Raw genomic sequence first — 15,822 nt, forward strand, 5'->3', positions numbered from 1 at the left:
GAGAGATGATCCTCTCATGCGAGGACGAGGATGCTCTAGTACCCAGTCGACTCGATCAGGAGGGCGTCAATCCCAGCAAACGAGAAAAGAAAATGAAAGGGCCCCAATGAAGAGTATCGAGGAGACTTGGACCAGCAGCGATGAAAGTTCTGATGGTGATGGATCTACTAGCCATGGAGGGAGTGGAGGACAGTATGGTACTACTTATGAGACATAGCCGGAGGAAGGTTTTCGATAAACCGGTGAGTCTCAGTTTACGCATGCTACACAAGATACGGAATACGGTAGACCGTCTGATATAGGCCGGTCGGATACCATTGCATATCAAAGAAGGGCTCCTCGAGGTCGTTCAGGAGGCCAGGATGCAGCTGCAGATGACCTCCCATGTGGAGTCGGATCCATTGATGTATCAAGTTCCAAGTCTTCCTATTATCCGCAGCCTCAGCCAGCCTATAAATATGGTGCATCAGAGTCATCTTCCGGTAGCTACTATCCTGCACAGCCCGAAGGATCTTACGGATCGGATTTTGGTGACGGCATATTCAGATGGACCCCTTCACAGCCATATTATCAAAACATCTCTCAGAGCCAGAGCTTCAGCGAGAGATCCGAGAGTTCTTATGATCCGACGTGCATTCCTCGAGAATTGAGCATACAAGACTACAACGCCGCTTGGTTAGAGGGATGGGTTGATCTGCCTCCATATTATGTTGATGATCCAGATATCGACGAGAAGCATCGCCACTCGACCCGATTTTAGATATCTGCGAGTGCTTTAAATGTATGTAATTGATTGTATCTTAATTTGAAGATATTTTATGTTCTTCATCTCATTATTTGAATCATTTGGAAGTAATAAGTTGCATCATCTAGTTTTAACCTTAAACCTAAATATAGAAACATCAAAAAATATCCAAAAGTGAGAGAACTCCACACAAAAAAAATGATGATGGGGTCGAAACCAGGCCGAACCAGCCCCATCGGTACAGTATCGGTTCAATTCAGCACCGGTACCGTACCGTTACCGAAGCCGACCGGTATGTCGGTACGTTCGGTACCGCGTACCTTGCATGACACTAAGAACATAATGGAGCAACCTTGCAGTTGCAGCAAGGCCCGCCCTCGACAAAATGTAAATCATTAGACAAGATAAAGCGCTCAAAATTTCAGCATTTGGAGTCGATTTCATATTAAGGCAAAGGCAGCTATCTGTACCTTATTTTATTGACAGAACATATATCCACTCTTCTGATTCCAACAATTTCAAATGGAAGAACTTGAATATGTGTGCATGTGCATGTGTGCTTGCGCGTGGTGTGTATGCGTGTATAATAGACTGAGACAGCAACTAGAATTACATGTTACCAGTAAAAATTTTGATAGGATGGAGAAGTTTTGCAGGAGTTCTTCAACAATGGATGCAATATTATCATCCATGTTTCTTGAATGATCAACTTGCAATGCTATATCTTGGATTTCCATTGAAATCTTATTGGATGAATCAACTTTACTTTCCTGAAACATGCCATGTGAATAAAAGTTTCATCCAATAAGAACCTTGAAACAATCTTATGAAGTATACATATCCCAACAAAAAAAAAGCACAATTTTATGAAGATATTTGAAGAATTCATAAGGGTTTAATAAATAAAACAAGTAAAAATTAATCATTTGAATCATTTGATGGTATGAATATAACATAAAATTACAGATAGGCAATGAGATACTTGTTGTTCATGTGCCACTCTAGAATATAACATAAAATTACAGATAGGCAAGGAGATACTTCTTGTTCATGCGCCACTCTAGCCTCTTCACGTGCATTTAGAGCCTCTTGATGGAGCTACATGCAAAAAAGGAGACAATGATTGATGGCATATCAAACATTTGATTCAAACAGCTTACAATCATATGTGACAAGAACATACATTGGTTTCAAACTGATCGGAAGAAATAATAGAGAGCTCCCATACCCAATGGCAGATGATAAAGTAGTATAAAACTCAGTAAGAACTGTATGCAACATCAACTTTTCTGTTAAGGGATCTAGTACAAGCTAGAAAGAAAGTTATTACAGGTTCATTCTTAATGTTCAATCAGTAATGAAACCTTAGCAACTCTACACTATACACAATTCTATTAGTTTCAAAACAACTGCAAAGAAAGAAAAAAAAGATTGTTTCAGAGGATCACACAAGGATATAAGGAATTATTCTGCACACTGTTTTATGGCCCATATGTCTGAACTAGAAAAAAAAACAGTTCTATCAAATTGAACCATGTTTGACCAATATGCAAGATGCATAATGTGAACTTCCACTGCCATCAAGGCATTGATTTTATTGAAAACTAAATACACCCAAACAGTTTGCCATTGGACAAGAAACCTATGAATCCTCATTTTCAACCCTAAACATTTCCAACAACGTTCAACTTCCCAAAGAAGCAATGGCATTTGACTTGACAAGAAAGATTGAAATTGGTTCACTTAAATATTATTAGAAGAGTATGACAAGTAATTCTTCTTCCAACAGAAAAGACTATTATGATGGATAAAAACCTCAAAAAACAAGACCCAGCTAATGCATGCCCAAGGTCATGATCCTTCACTTGCACATAAAACAGAATAAAAATAAGCATAATACATGATGACAGAGCAAACAACTGAGATAGAACAATACTACATGGAAAATCTTTGATGCTTAAGCAAATGAGAGAGACAATAAAGACAACTCAACATAAGGGAATATTAAGGTAGGAACTGCCACAAAAATACATATTTGTGCAAGGTCAGAAGAACCGGTACCGGGCACCGTACCGGTTCTCTGGTGGCACGAGTCGGTACGGGCCCACGCTGTACCGTACCGGTCCTATACCAACAGAGAAGAGGGCGACGCAGACCGTCGTGGGAGAGAGGAAGAGAGAGAGAGAGAGAGAGAGAAGGGAAAGAAAGAGAGGAAGAGAGGAGGACGCCGGCGAAGGGTCGTGAACACCGGCAGAAGGCCGATGAAGGGTCGCGAAGCTGGCGGAAGGCCGGCGAACGCCGGCGCCTAGGCGGGAGGCGAGGCTGCAGCCGCTTTCCCTGTTTCAAACGAAACAGACGTCCGGCCGAGCCTAAAAAAATCACAATTTTTAAGTAAAGTCGGCAAGCGATTTTTTTAGGCCTCCTGCCCAGGCACCAGCCTCCCTCCCTCTCCCTCTCCCTCCCTCCCCCGCTCGCTCTCTCTTTTCCTCTCTTTCCTTCTCCTTCTTTGCCTCTGGCAACGGATTTCATTTTCATTGTCGGAACCGTACCAGTGAGCTGCCTGTATAGCTTGGAACGATTGGAACCGCCCGATTCGGGACAGTTCCGCCGACCCCGTGTTTATGCATGTTGACCCAATCAATTGGTCTCCTTATACACAACATTTTAATAATGTTTTAGATACCGGTGCTTTGTGGATCTTAGTAACCAAAAGCGGAAGCGGGTTTAGAAGTGGTTTCTGATGCAGAGATATGGAGCAAATCCCTCAAAAAAGTTTAGAATAAGGAAACACAGAGGAACAGATGCAAGGACAAGTTTGTTGAAGTGGGTATAGCACCCTAGCTAGAAGTTTCTTGCTCCTAAGTTATGGACACACAAAAATCGAAAGCTAAGCACGACACTTCATACAAAATAGCCCTTTTGAAGCTCTTTAGCGATGCTTCCTTTAAGATTGCAGCGATCAAGTTGATCCCTACAAGGTATGCCGATGAATGACAGTGGACGAATTGATTATGGCAAATTTCTACTAACATGAAAAACGTAATCGTATATCTATACCCATGATCCCTAGACTTCATTTAGTAGATTGTATCGCACTTCCAAAAATCTGACAGGGTCATAAGTTAGATGAAACCCATGAACCTCATAGTAAAATCTGACAGGGTCATAAGTTAGATGAAACCCATGAACCTAATTTGCACCTTGCCGAAGAGAAAGGAGAGAAGTCTCCTCATTTCATGAATCTAATTTTCACCGTGCTGAAGAGAAACAAGAGAAGTCTCGCCATTTCATTCAACAAAACTGAGTAAAGGATCACAATCTAGCTACTTGTTATGGTTGTTTTAAAACCTTAGATGAACAGTAACTATCATAAAAAATAATAAGTAAATGCTAGCAACATAGTGCGATTTGTATAACAGTAATTCCTTACGAGAATAATTAAGCATGGGATAATAGTGACTACATTTTTTATCAGCCTCAAGATAGACGCTGCGTTCAACAAGATCTCCATTTTATAGCATGTTGGCATTTTCATGACTTTCACAGGATCACCAGTTTCAATTATCTATGCACAAACTTCCTAGGTCCTGCTAATATGCATTTTTCACAGGGGGTGTATTAGCTGCTTTGAGTCAACCATGTAGTGGCATTTAATAGATTGTAGTATGATAAAAACTTGTTTGTTACATGTAACACAACTTACAACCTGCATTCTATTTCCGACATCATTCATGACCTAATTCTTTGATTGAAGGTTCAGGATTACAGATCTATAGTGCATGATGATACCAATTTTTAAGGAGAGTATTAGACTTAATGAATTAATAACTGCTTTGCTTAACAATACAAAGTAACAACTAAAACTACTACAATATATATTTATAATATAAAGCTTGATGAGAAATGCATGCATGGATGATATAACATGCCAAAGCAAAATAACACAGAGACAACAAGGATGAGAAAATTGAATATGCATAAACCATTGATATGGATAAAGAAAAAAGGCCAATATTCACTGCAACTCAAAAATCATGAGACTTGGCAATTCAGGCAATCCAACTCATTGTCCAGGTCAAAACAACCTGGAACAGGCCTGCTTATTATGAGCAATTTAGGTAACTCATTTTCTGGAAATTGAACTACACCAACTAAAAACTGCAACAAGCAAAAGAAGTTTTGCATCACAAGATAATCTTGTATTTGAAAGCCTGGTGGAATAAATAAAGTTAGATTCTAGAAAAATTTAACTGATTTTACCTCTTCATACTTCTCCCTGAATGAAGCATTCTGTTCAGTTGCCAACTTCATAACATTATCCAAATTTCTCTGCATTGCAACCTTCTCCATTTCTAGTGATTTAATCTGCATGAAACAAAAAAATAGTGTAATCATAATACAGATTTAAGATCTTAAACTTGAATAATGTACTAGACTTATAAAGAGACCTGATCCTGGAGTTGTTTGATCACAAAAATTGCTTCTGACTCTCTTGCAGTTAAGCTTTTACTTTCACAAGATGCACTCCCACTTATTTGACTCACTGAAGAGATGAAACTTGTCTTTCCAGGAGTGCTTTCTGATTCCACAAACTTACTGGTTGTGCTTTCAGATTCACTCTCCTTATTCCTTTTCTGCATGGAAGTGCTGTTCTATTTATAAGCAAACGGATACAGCATATAAGCAGAGAAGGGGGAGAACGAGAACCTGGGCATCATATACTAAAATGTTGTCCTCGTATTCTGCATGATTTACTGCCAATTCACTACCTCCCTGTAAGTAATGTAGGCAATTGAATGTCAAACTTCTAGATCAAATGGAGGAAAACAATGAAATGATAAAAGACACCAGAAACGAGCCATCCACCTTGACATGCATTTTCCTTCTGCTGGTAACATGCAACAAAGCATGTGCATCAGGAAGAAGAAAATCCTTGCATTCATTTTCATTCTCAGCGCTATCAGGTAAGCAGGCATCACCATTATTTTCATCCATTGCAGCTTCATTTTCATGCATTAATTCTTCAAAAGGAAGTGGCAAACCCATATCTCGCTCGTGTCTAATGGACTCTATAATACTAGCTGCCTGATCTGGAGTGTGGACCTGAACTTGAAGTATGCATTGTTTAATTTCTAAAATTGTCTTCCTAATTAAAAAGCTTTTCACTTAAAAAATAATTCAAATGGAATTCATATAAGATTATAAGAAGTATAAATGAAATCATTTAAAGGGACTACTCTTAACTGTGGAAGTCTAAACTCCCAGAAACAGGAGGATGAAGAACCAAAGATCAAATGTGCATTGGAAAGTGATTAGGTTACACTGTGATATATCTTATACAACAGTGGGTGCAATGATAAGTACTTACCTCATTCGTACCTTTCCTGGAAGAGGGTCCTGGGCACCATGTAACCCGTCTTTTATTCTGCAAATTAAGAAAAGGTAATAGATAAAATGCCAAAGTTGATGTACAGAAAAACATGCCATGTGAGAATTGATGCTGATAGGAGAACATTGCAGAGAATCAGTACACATCCAAAACAGTTGATTTGTTAATTTCATATAGTTGGGCTAAGAATATTGATAATGCAGAACATATACTTCATAATAAGACAAGCTACTAACAATCTAAAAAATATCTTAGGTGTATCCAGGTCAGCTGAGTCATACAGAAATATAACAGGCAATGCCAAAGATAAGTACTGCCACTATTAATCAGGTTAGAGATTTTAGAATTATTTTATGAACGGGCACGTGCATGGTATCTTGCAAAAAGAAAAGCACACCTGAAACCAAAGAAGGAAACAAAAAGAAGAAAAACAAAGGAATACATTAACCTTAAAATAGAGTGGTCATAAAACATACTGGGAGAAAATTGTTCTGCATTAAAAATTATAAGCCATTAGAAGAAAAGATGTTTCATCAGATAGTGGCCTAGCATTAAATCCACCATATACCTAATTAATGAAGAGGGCATTGAAACTCTTATCTCATTTTATTTTGTTAGAAAAAAAGGCTGGAAAAAGGAGACTAAATTTCTCATCTATAACATAGGAATAAATTAACAGGCACACAAGGAAATTAGGCATTATCGTAGCTTGAGCAAGAGAATGAAAAGCTGGTCCAAGAAACAACCACATGGTCAATAAGTGAACTAAAAAATGAAAAATGACAATTATCTAAAACTATAATAATATAAAATGATTAGAAAATTCACATTCATAGAACTGATGATGGATCATAACATGCAAGCATTTAGAGAGCAGAAAAACAGTAACCTTACTGAGGTATGTTCTCTTCTCATCCCTTTCCGAACATAAAACCAATGAACTAAGATTTGCAATTTTCTTTGCTTGCTCTAGCAATCTCCTCTCACGGTCATCTTTAGCTTTCTTCTCCTCTTCCAACTCTAAAGCAATTCTCTCCTTCTCAAGCTCACTCTAAAGAACATGTCTGACTTAAGAACATGTGTAGCAACAAACAATAGAGTTGTCTTTTTAGAGAAGAAATATTAAAAAAGTTAAGACAATCACTGACCTGTAATAGTGTGTTTCGTAGGTTCAGAATTTCTTCCTCCAAATGCTCTGAGTGAGAGCTCTACAGTTTTTTAGAAAAAAAAATGCTTATCATGAAGGGTCTGAATATATATACGAAAAAGTCATACCAAAGCAACAACACAAACCAGCAGTTTTGCTCGAAGCTCCTCAATTTCTTTTCTCTGGCGCTTTAATAAAGCAGCATCCGTCAAAATCTGTTAATGAACAGAAAATGTAACCCATGGTTGTGTTGATAAACAGTTTGATACATCAAAAATGGAAACAGCATAAATGCATATAGAAAAGCTAATTCTCTTCAAAGAAAAACAAAAAACACGAAAATTTAGTAGTGCATGAAAAATTAAAGTGATGAAAATAAATTGAACAAGAGAATGACCTCATTAACGCATGCACAATTTGTAACACGCAAAGCTCTACTTGCAAACTGGAGAGTGTTTTTTGTCTCATCTGTATGAACCTGCATTAAAAAAACCAACTTAAAGAATAGAAACTGCTTCAACTAACATGACAACCTAAACAGAACCAACCAAGAAACTAGAGACACAGTGAAGTCAAATAATATCGACAAATGTAGAAGATCTTAGTGCCCTTGGTGTAGAGCCACTATTATTTGAAAAATTCAGTTGTCTCACTGTTACTATTTTAAACAATTGACACTATCCCAGCATACATGTCTACTCATGAACCATTTCTGTATGACTTTCTACATTTGTATATCTTTCTTGTTACCCCTTAAATTACATCGCTTAGAACCCTTTTATATGGTCCTTAAGCCATAATCCTCCACGGCATGCCTCATAGTTTGAATTTCAAAAATGTTTTCATATCATGAACCAACATTATACTATTTGCAATAGCGTACTTCAGGATACCAATAATAAACTCATCAACTATGACTTTCCTCTTGAGATTTTGTTCACATTCAGACCAAGCACTAGCCCTTGACATAGGCTCATCTCCACTAGAAATCTAAAAACTTACTTGGCTCATGACAAATGCTCTAGATATTTATCAGTGCTCCAACATAGTCTTAAGAACAATGCCGCCATGGACCTACACTGATGTAACTCTTGCACGGTTTCGAAGGCCAGGTGGGCCCTAATAATAACAAGCAATAACATATTCCCAACGATTCGATCATGTCATTTATGCACACTTCAGTTCATTAAAGGCCACCAATTTATCTCTGACCGTATTCCGGTATTCTAGCAAAATATCATCAAACTCACAAGACCTATTTTCAGCAATCACCAAAAAGTTTGCCTAAATCTGAGGAGGCTAGACTCTTGAAAAATTTCATGAGGGGAACCATGGTGTCACATGTTTCCCTTGGTATGAAATTCTGGCTAGCTACTTCCTAGATGATGAAAGCGACAAACTTCAGGACAATATTATATATAAATGCAGCATATCTTCATTAACATCCATAAAAGACTGGTGCCCTTCATCTTTTTTCACATCCCCAAGCTTCATCTAGCATCTTTGGGCACTCTTCCAACCAAGTAAAAAGAGAGTCAGAAATATCACTTCCTCTCTTCCCACCCCACTCCCCAAATGTCAACCTACTCGACAATCAATTGCCTAATGAATGTAATTGTATAACACTGGATTAACAATTTGTTCAATTAATTTCTAAGGTACATTCTTTCACCTTTTCCCTCTCCTTTAAACTGCCCATTATTGCAGCTATTTTGGCCCTGGGACGTTTAGGTTTAATATAAGATACTCCTACCTCATTATTGATACGTTCCATGAGCTGCTTGGAATTAGTTGACCTATATGCTCACTCTCATGTCAATTCTGATCCTTTTGGCATCCTAAATAATTGTTGTCTAAACATCTTTTCATTATACACTTGGTCCCATATATCTTGTTCCCTTTCATCGATGCAAATTTAATCCTAATACCTGCCCAGATCCATGAAACCCCATCTTCAGTCATGAAAACTTCCCCAGAAAGAGCATTAGCCCATCTATGTTAGTAATTGGTACTTTTCGTGCACCTCTAACAGTCTTTAGGCCAAGACAAGGTGAATATGTGGTTGTTGTGAGACTGCATCAGATATTTGTCCTCACAATCTAAATTTCACTAATATGTTGCAACACAGTTCAGATTTGGGTCTTTCATCTAAATGTTGTGGACAAGTATATTTAATTTGATAATAAAGATATAGTTCCTTCAAAATGAAACTCTTCCTTAAAGATTTTGTAATGAGCTGAACATGTTTCACAAGAAGATCTAATCACATAAAATTGTTAACACCCGTGTTATTTCTACATTTATGACTAGGCAATTTTATGTTTAATCATTCTAAGTAGCAGTATTTTTTTTTTTGTTCTTCTTACTTGCTAGAAGCTTTATGCTAAATGAGATCATTCCATAATTTCCATTCTTTCAACTTGGGAGAACCTTTTAAGTGCTCCAATTTTTTCTCCTCCAAGAGAACACTACAAACTTTCTCCTACATTTGCCAGGCAATTCCACTTACCATATAACCCCAAGTGGAAAGTTATTATTGCTATTTTAGCTAAGGCATAATTGTATCCCTAAGTACATTTTCTGCACCTAGAGACTGTCATGTCAATCCACATGTGCTATAAATCTTCCTTTATTGGATCTTGATTAGACAACTACTAATGATAAGTATAAAGAACAAAGCATAAGGAGAAATTCAGAGGCCTAGTGTAGTAGTAAAACTGCAAAATAATGCTACTGATATGATCATGTGAATCAAGAATGAGAGAGCTAAGGAATTCATATCAGCATAATAACATGAAATATAAGGAAACAGCACAGAGGTAGATCTTTACACAAGGGTTTACGATATTTTAATATGACAAATTTAGTCCTTGCTAATGAATTTGTGGCAATTTAAGTATTACCTGTGCAAGCGTTATGTTACAAATGATTGCAGTATTTGCATTTCCGCCGAGTGCAGGTTGCAAAATCCGAGTGAGCTTGCTGTCCCGATATGGAACATGACTCCTATCAGACATTTTCACCATAAGGAACTGTTTGCAGTTTACATGATTAGTCAAAATAACCATTGCAGCAAATCTTACATCTTACCCTTGGCTCTCTGCACCTTCGCTTAGCTTTTTTATAACAGTACCAAGTGTCAGTAGGCTTTTATTAATATGGGAACCCTCTTTTAGACGCACACCTTCTGCACCAGTCTTTGCAGCACGTTCTGAACCAGCTAAATCCACTAAATTCTAAACATACCAAGAAAATTCTCAGGTTTACTCATGAGGTGACAATCCAAACAATACCCAAAGAGAAAGAGAGAGAGAATAAAAGAAATAGATAAAGAATGAAGAAAAAGGTGATAAAAGCTAATATGTCCTTCATCACATACCAGAACAGAAACGCGAACTGCATCACAAGAATCAACAATATCACTATCTTCAACTTTTTCCCGACTCTCAACTATCTGAAGTTCCACTTAAATAGTAAATAATAAAGGCTAAAGAACTTCATTGTTAAATATACAAGGTCCAAGGCATGAAAATTACCATGCGAAATATTGTATGAGACCTGCTACTGTAAAGATTCATGTTTGTCTCTCCAATGTGACGATGAGCTTCATGGATGAAAATAAAACATAAATTTCATCTTTCAATTGTTAGAAAATAACCAGTGCCGTAAAATGAAGAAAGAATGCAGAAAGACCTACATTCTCCGAACTCCATTAAATCAAGGACCTGTTCAGGGCAAGTAACGATTTCCTCTCTCAAACCAGCAACATATATGCCCCTCTTCAACAAAAAGGAGGTAAGTTACAAAAAAAAGAGGAGGGAAGAATTACTGGATGGATCATGAGAATAACGATATGTTTAAATAAGTCAGGATGTTTGATACCTCAATACTCTCGTGAATTTGTAACTTCCGATGCTCTGGAGCCAACAAATCATTAATTTCTTCATTATATATTTCCATGTAAGACATGCGAACAAGGAATTCCCTGCCCAAATCCTAAAGGAAAAAGGAAAGAACAAATTTTTGTGGTCAAACTTATCATTTTTTTTCAACCTTAATTATCACAATATGCTTGGAAAAATCATGTGGCTGAGTAATGCTAACTATGAGAAAGCATGGTGTAGTTTTATGGACAGGATACAGCATTAGTTGATGAGAGAGGCACCGGAGTCTGCTATATTGAGAATATCGAGTTAAACCTTGGAGATTAAGGGTCTAAATATTTGTAAAACAAAAGCAGAGTATCTGAGATGCAAATTTTGTAGAAACGGGAATGAAAATGAGTTCATGATAAACAAATTCTGGGCAGTTTCATCATTTTGATATTATTAAACAAAATGGTGGACAGATAAAAAAGCATCTGATTTTCAATTGATTGGCATCCTCTCCTATTGGGCAGGGTTTCAGGTTTGATCTCATATCACCACTGTATTTTTTCACCATCAACACCCCACCCCCTTGAAAAAAAAAAGATCAACGCACATCGCATTGAATTAAAAACTGATAATAAAGTGACAAAGTGCTTACACGGTGAGATAAGATTGCTGTTGCCGATAAAGAAAATTTTCATAAAAATGCAGAAAGACCCACAATGTTGTCCAGTCTAGAACACTAAGCAACTATAATGATCAAAGCAAACAAGATGAGAAAAGAATGGTGAGGAATGAACATGCTTAAAAGGCTTAGGAGTTGCACCAAGAAAAACATGCTGAGGAATTATTTCAGAACAAAAAGATAACAGAGAAATTTCTAAAGATACAGATTGATGTAGTTGAGGTGTTTTAAAGTGCTGTATGGTCATCATGCGCCTGCAACGCTTCAGAGTAATCATACAGGATAAGACTATAGTCAATGATGTCTGTGGGTTAGGACGTAAGAGAACAATAGGCCCAAAATGCACCAGTATAGTAACATATCAAAGATTAATTTCTTAAGTTGCATAAGAGTAGGGCTTGGATATATCAGACAGATTTAAGAGTTGTGAATATAAGATAAGGTCAATAGTGCTGCACTGAGCATAAATGTCAAACTCATGAGGATCAGGAAATGGCAAAAGAAGTACACCAATAATCAGGATAGAAGATGTGAATAAAGAATTGAAAAAGGAGCATGTTGATAAAGGAAGTACTGTTTAAATTCTCTTTCTTTTCCGAGTCACTACCCTTTCTGTCCAAATCACTTCCCCTTTTCTTTAATTTGCAAATCTCAATCAGATAATTCTTCTCTGATAACACCAGCTCCTGCAGAGATTTCTCGATTTCAAAATGCCTAGAAGCCTTGAGCACATACAGTCATACTCAATTTGACGGAATTGTTTGATCTTAAAGGAGATCTTCTATAATTTCTCATGCAAGGACAGGCTCAAAAAATTCATCCATAAGGCTTTTTAGTTACAGTGATTAGTAATAAATACACAACCAAAGAAAGAGGAAAAACTATTGGCAGGCTGTGAATTTACTCTAGTCCATTAGTCCAGATTAAGAACACAGTGTTTTCAAAATTGTCACTCACAAATTACTGGATCTTGATTATGCATTATTATACTTCAACCAACAAAATCATGCTTTAATTTAAAAAAAGAAAACAGAAAAAAGAAAAACGTCAACTGAAAATTAAACTGTCACACTGGGTATTTTTCTGCAGCAGATTAACTTTTTGCATTTACCGTATCATCAGAAACACTGAAGCGTATCTTCCACATTAGGTAGCTTTGAAACAACATCTTGTCAGCACAAAGCATACAGAAAGACAAACAAGAAGGAAAAGATTGAAAGAAAGATAGATATACAGAGAATAATAACAAATATAACACCTCTTGAATACTCTGAAATAAGTCATGCACAGCAAGAGGGATGATCCCTGGTTCAGTGACAGATCCTCTCATTGTGTATGTCTTACCACTATTTGTCTGTCCATAGGCAAAGACAGTACCTGTCCGCAAAGTAAAAAGAAAAGGATATGCAACCAAGCATTAATCGACACTTAGAATACATGAGACGTTATAAAATGAAAAATGCCATGTTTGATGGTATCATCAATTAGATTGGAGTAAAAATAGGCAAAAAGTTATTAAATTATTTATCAGTATACACGAGAGAATGGAAGCAGTAGAGATGCATCCTGTAGTATAGATAGTTTACCTTCATGCTGAATTTATGGTTTAGAAGTCCAATGAAAAAGAACTTAATTACAAGACATGATATGTCTACAAATTTTATCAATCACAAATTCAAAATACAAGTGAATGGTGAGAACGATTGTGTGCCAGTTACAGCAACGTCAGCTTTTTTATAAAAGCAAGAGATAATAGTACTTTAGCAGATAAGGAAGTTCTTTTGCCAGGCAGCAATAAAACAAATACCAAAGAAGTCACTGCCCCATTATCAAATCATGCATGCTTAATGTAAAAATACCAAATCACTAGTCTCTACCCTTATTTTTGGTCACAACATAATACAATCAGCAAAATCCAGTCTTTATATTGCAAGCACTAGCAGGTAATCAGATCATCCAAGAAAATTTACAATGGATAGCCTTCTTCACATGTTTTAAAATGTGAAATATCAATGCTAATTGTGCAGTGTAAAACACTAATATGTTAGTGCAACAACCTTTTTGATGAACAAAGGAATGATCAAATTGGAAAAGCTAGACACTTACAACAGTCTCATAGGCCTGAATACGTTACTGTTCCACTTAGATGTAAGAACAAGGCAATCCTCCCTATGAATATCCACTTGGCCATTCACTAACTACAATCTTTTGGCAACTTTCCAACACCGAACCTGTATGTCCGTGCCCATTCCATATAAATGCAATAGTGAAAACAAACCAAGTAATAGGGTCCCTTAATCAGTATGCCCAATGAAATTTAAAAACTACAGTCAAATTTCTATTGAAGTGCACGAGCTCAGTTATATAAACTAGACTTTTACCATTTGTTTTTTTTTAATAAAGTGGGTTTATGCAATTAGTAGAGCAAATCAGATGCTGCTAACATATACATGTATAGAGATGAAGCTGCTATAATGAGAGGTGCAAACTTAGTATGTTCCACATTTCCAGTGGTATATTTCTCTACCAACAACTTGTTTTCAATTTAGATGAGGCAGCACTATCTATACTGGAATGTTCAACCGTATTTGGCACCAGTACACACCATATTATTATAAGCAATATCTTGCTCGACACTTTTGGTGCAGCTAGAAAAATCAATTCCGGAATTACGATAAAAAATCAGTTGCCGAACAATTATTCGAACAAATGCATCCATCATGATATTGCTTTGCGATCTCGTCAAATCAGAGGACTGAAACAAGTACAAAATATTAGCACGTACATGAATAATGAAAGAAATCAAGAAAAGAAAAAACTCGCACCAATGAAACAGAACGAACGAACAGAGAAACAATGAACAGAGATTAAACAAGGGGACGGAAGGAGGCTCATGGGAGATGCAGTTAACTAGCGTACCGTTGAATCCTCGAATAACAGAGGCCACGATATCTTTCGTCCGAGCCTCGTAGACATCCAAAGTCATGCAGTCTTCCCCAAAAATCCTATCTGCCGACCGACGAGATGAAATTAACTTGGGATCAAGAAACCTAAAACATAGGGTTTAATATCAAGAAACAAGAAAAGGAGAAGAAACTCAACCGAATTCGAATTTGGTCGACTGGTTGGCGAGGTGGATGGAGTTGCTGGAGATCCTCCAAGGGGTGTTCTTGGCATCCTCCGGCGAGAGAGGCCTCGCCCTCACCGTCACATATATTCGCTCCATCACTGCAAGAAGAAACGCGGAGAAGCCGGTTCACGGAGGAAGAGAGAGAGAAAGAGAGGAGAAGAGAAGGTGAGGGGGAGAACGAGAGAGAGTAGGGATTAGATCTGGACTGTGGAGGAACTGGCACTTGGGCGAAATAAACCTCGGCCTCCGCCCTCTTATTTTCCCGCTCGAGAGAGTGGAGCGAGAACGAGCGAAGTGACAAAAATAGCCTCGGAACAGGAGAGAGAGGTTGGCAGGATTGATAGTGGGATGGACAGTATCCGACCACGGTTTTTTGGTCCAATAAAATTCGGATACAAATTTGGATAATCAATTCAAAAATGCGGATATGATGCAGATATACTAGATTTTTTCAGATCTTACTAGACCTAAACTAAAAAAAATTCAAATATCATATGAGACAATAATTCAAATATCCATTTTCTAGTTTCTACCTGCCAATTACAACCAGTGACAATTGTAAGATGCCTTGAAGGTGCAATCTTGGACAACGTATTTTTTATAAAGTTGTTAATTTTTATTATTGATAAATACCTTTTAAAATTATATTTTTTTAATTGAATTTTAGATTTATAATTTTGTTTTTATTGCTAGTTTTTATCATTGAATTTTACTTAAATTTGAATAATATTTTAAAAAATATCCAATCATCGTTATATTCAAATAAAAAAATGAATATATTTAATATCCGATTCATATCTATATTCCATTTTCTGCTATATCTTTCGTAGATGATTGTCGAGCAAAGTAATGGGCTA

At 36.9% G+C, this 15,822-nt stretch overlaps 1 protein-coding gene across 2 annotated transcripts in view; it reads right to left on the minus strand.

The window, feature by feature from the left end:
- Window positions 1-15,600, minus strand: part of LOC103721770 (kinesin-like protein KIN-7I) — a 37,130-nt gene extending 21,530 nt beyond the window's left edge. Inside the window, exons 1-20 of one of the 2 annotated variants that reach the window (XM_039126445.1) lie at window positions 14,938-15,600; window positions 14,755-14,844; window positions 13,094-13,212; window positions 11,164-11,277; window positions 10,979-11,060; window positions 10,818-10,885; window positions 10,661-10,735; window positions 10,372-10,517; window positions 10,185-10,287; window positions 7,679-7,759; window positions 7,428-7,496; window positions 7,283-7,342; window positions 7,024-7,185; window positions 6,114-6,170; window positions 5,612-5,848; window positions 5,453-5,518; window positions 5,194-5,379; window positions 5,006-5,110; window positions 1,787-1,843; window positions 1,366-1,515 (exon numbers count right to left, since the gene is read on the minus strand). In XM_039126445.1, the coding sequence (XP_038982373.1) occupies window positions 1,366-1,515; window positions 1,787-1,843; window positions 5,006-5,110; window positions 5,194-5,379; window positions 5,453-5,518; window positions 5,612-5,848; window positions 6,114-6,170; window positions 7,024-7,185; window positions 7,283-7,342; window positions 7,428-7,496; window positions 7,679-7,759; window positions 10,185-10,287; window positions 10,372-10,517; window positions 10,661-10,735; window positions 10,818-10,885; window positions 10,979-11,060; window positions 11,164-11,277; window positions 13,094-13,212; window positions 14,755-14,844; window positions 14,938-15,061 (2,151 nt within the window). In that variant the 5' untranslated portion in view covers window positions 15,062-15,600. Of the gene's footprint in view, window positions 1-1,365; window positions 1,516-1,786; window positions 1,844-5,005; window positions 5,111-5,193; window positions 5,380-5,452; window positions 5,519-5,611; window positions 5,849-6,113; window positions 6,171-7,023; window positions 7,186-7,282; window positions 7,343-7,427; window positions 7,497-7,678; window positions 7,760-10,184; window positions 10,288-10,364; window positions 10,518-10,660; window positions 10,736-10,817; window positions 10,886-10,978; window positions 11,061-11,163; window positions 11,278-13,093; window positions 13,213-14,754; window positions 14,845-14,937 lie in introns of those variants that run through there. The other variant, XM_039126447.1, reaches the window with a different exon arrangement.
- Window positions 15,601-15,822: the final 222 nt, after the last annotated feature.

Source organism: Phoenix dactylifera, chromosome 1 (assembly GCF_009389715.1).
Source record: "Phoenix dactylifera cultivar Barhee BC4 chromosome 1, palm_55x_up_171113_PBpolish2nd_filt_p, whole genome shotgun sequence".
Lineage (NCBI taxonomy): Eukaryota > Viridiplantae > Streptophyta > Magnoliopsida > Arecales > Arecaceae > Phoenix > Phoenix dactylifera.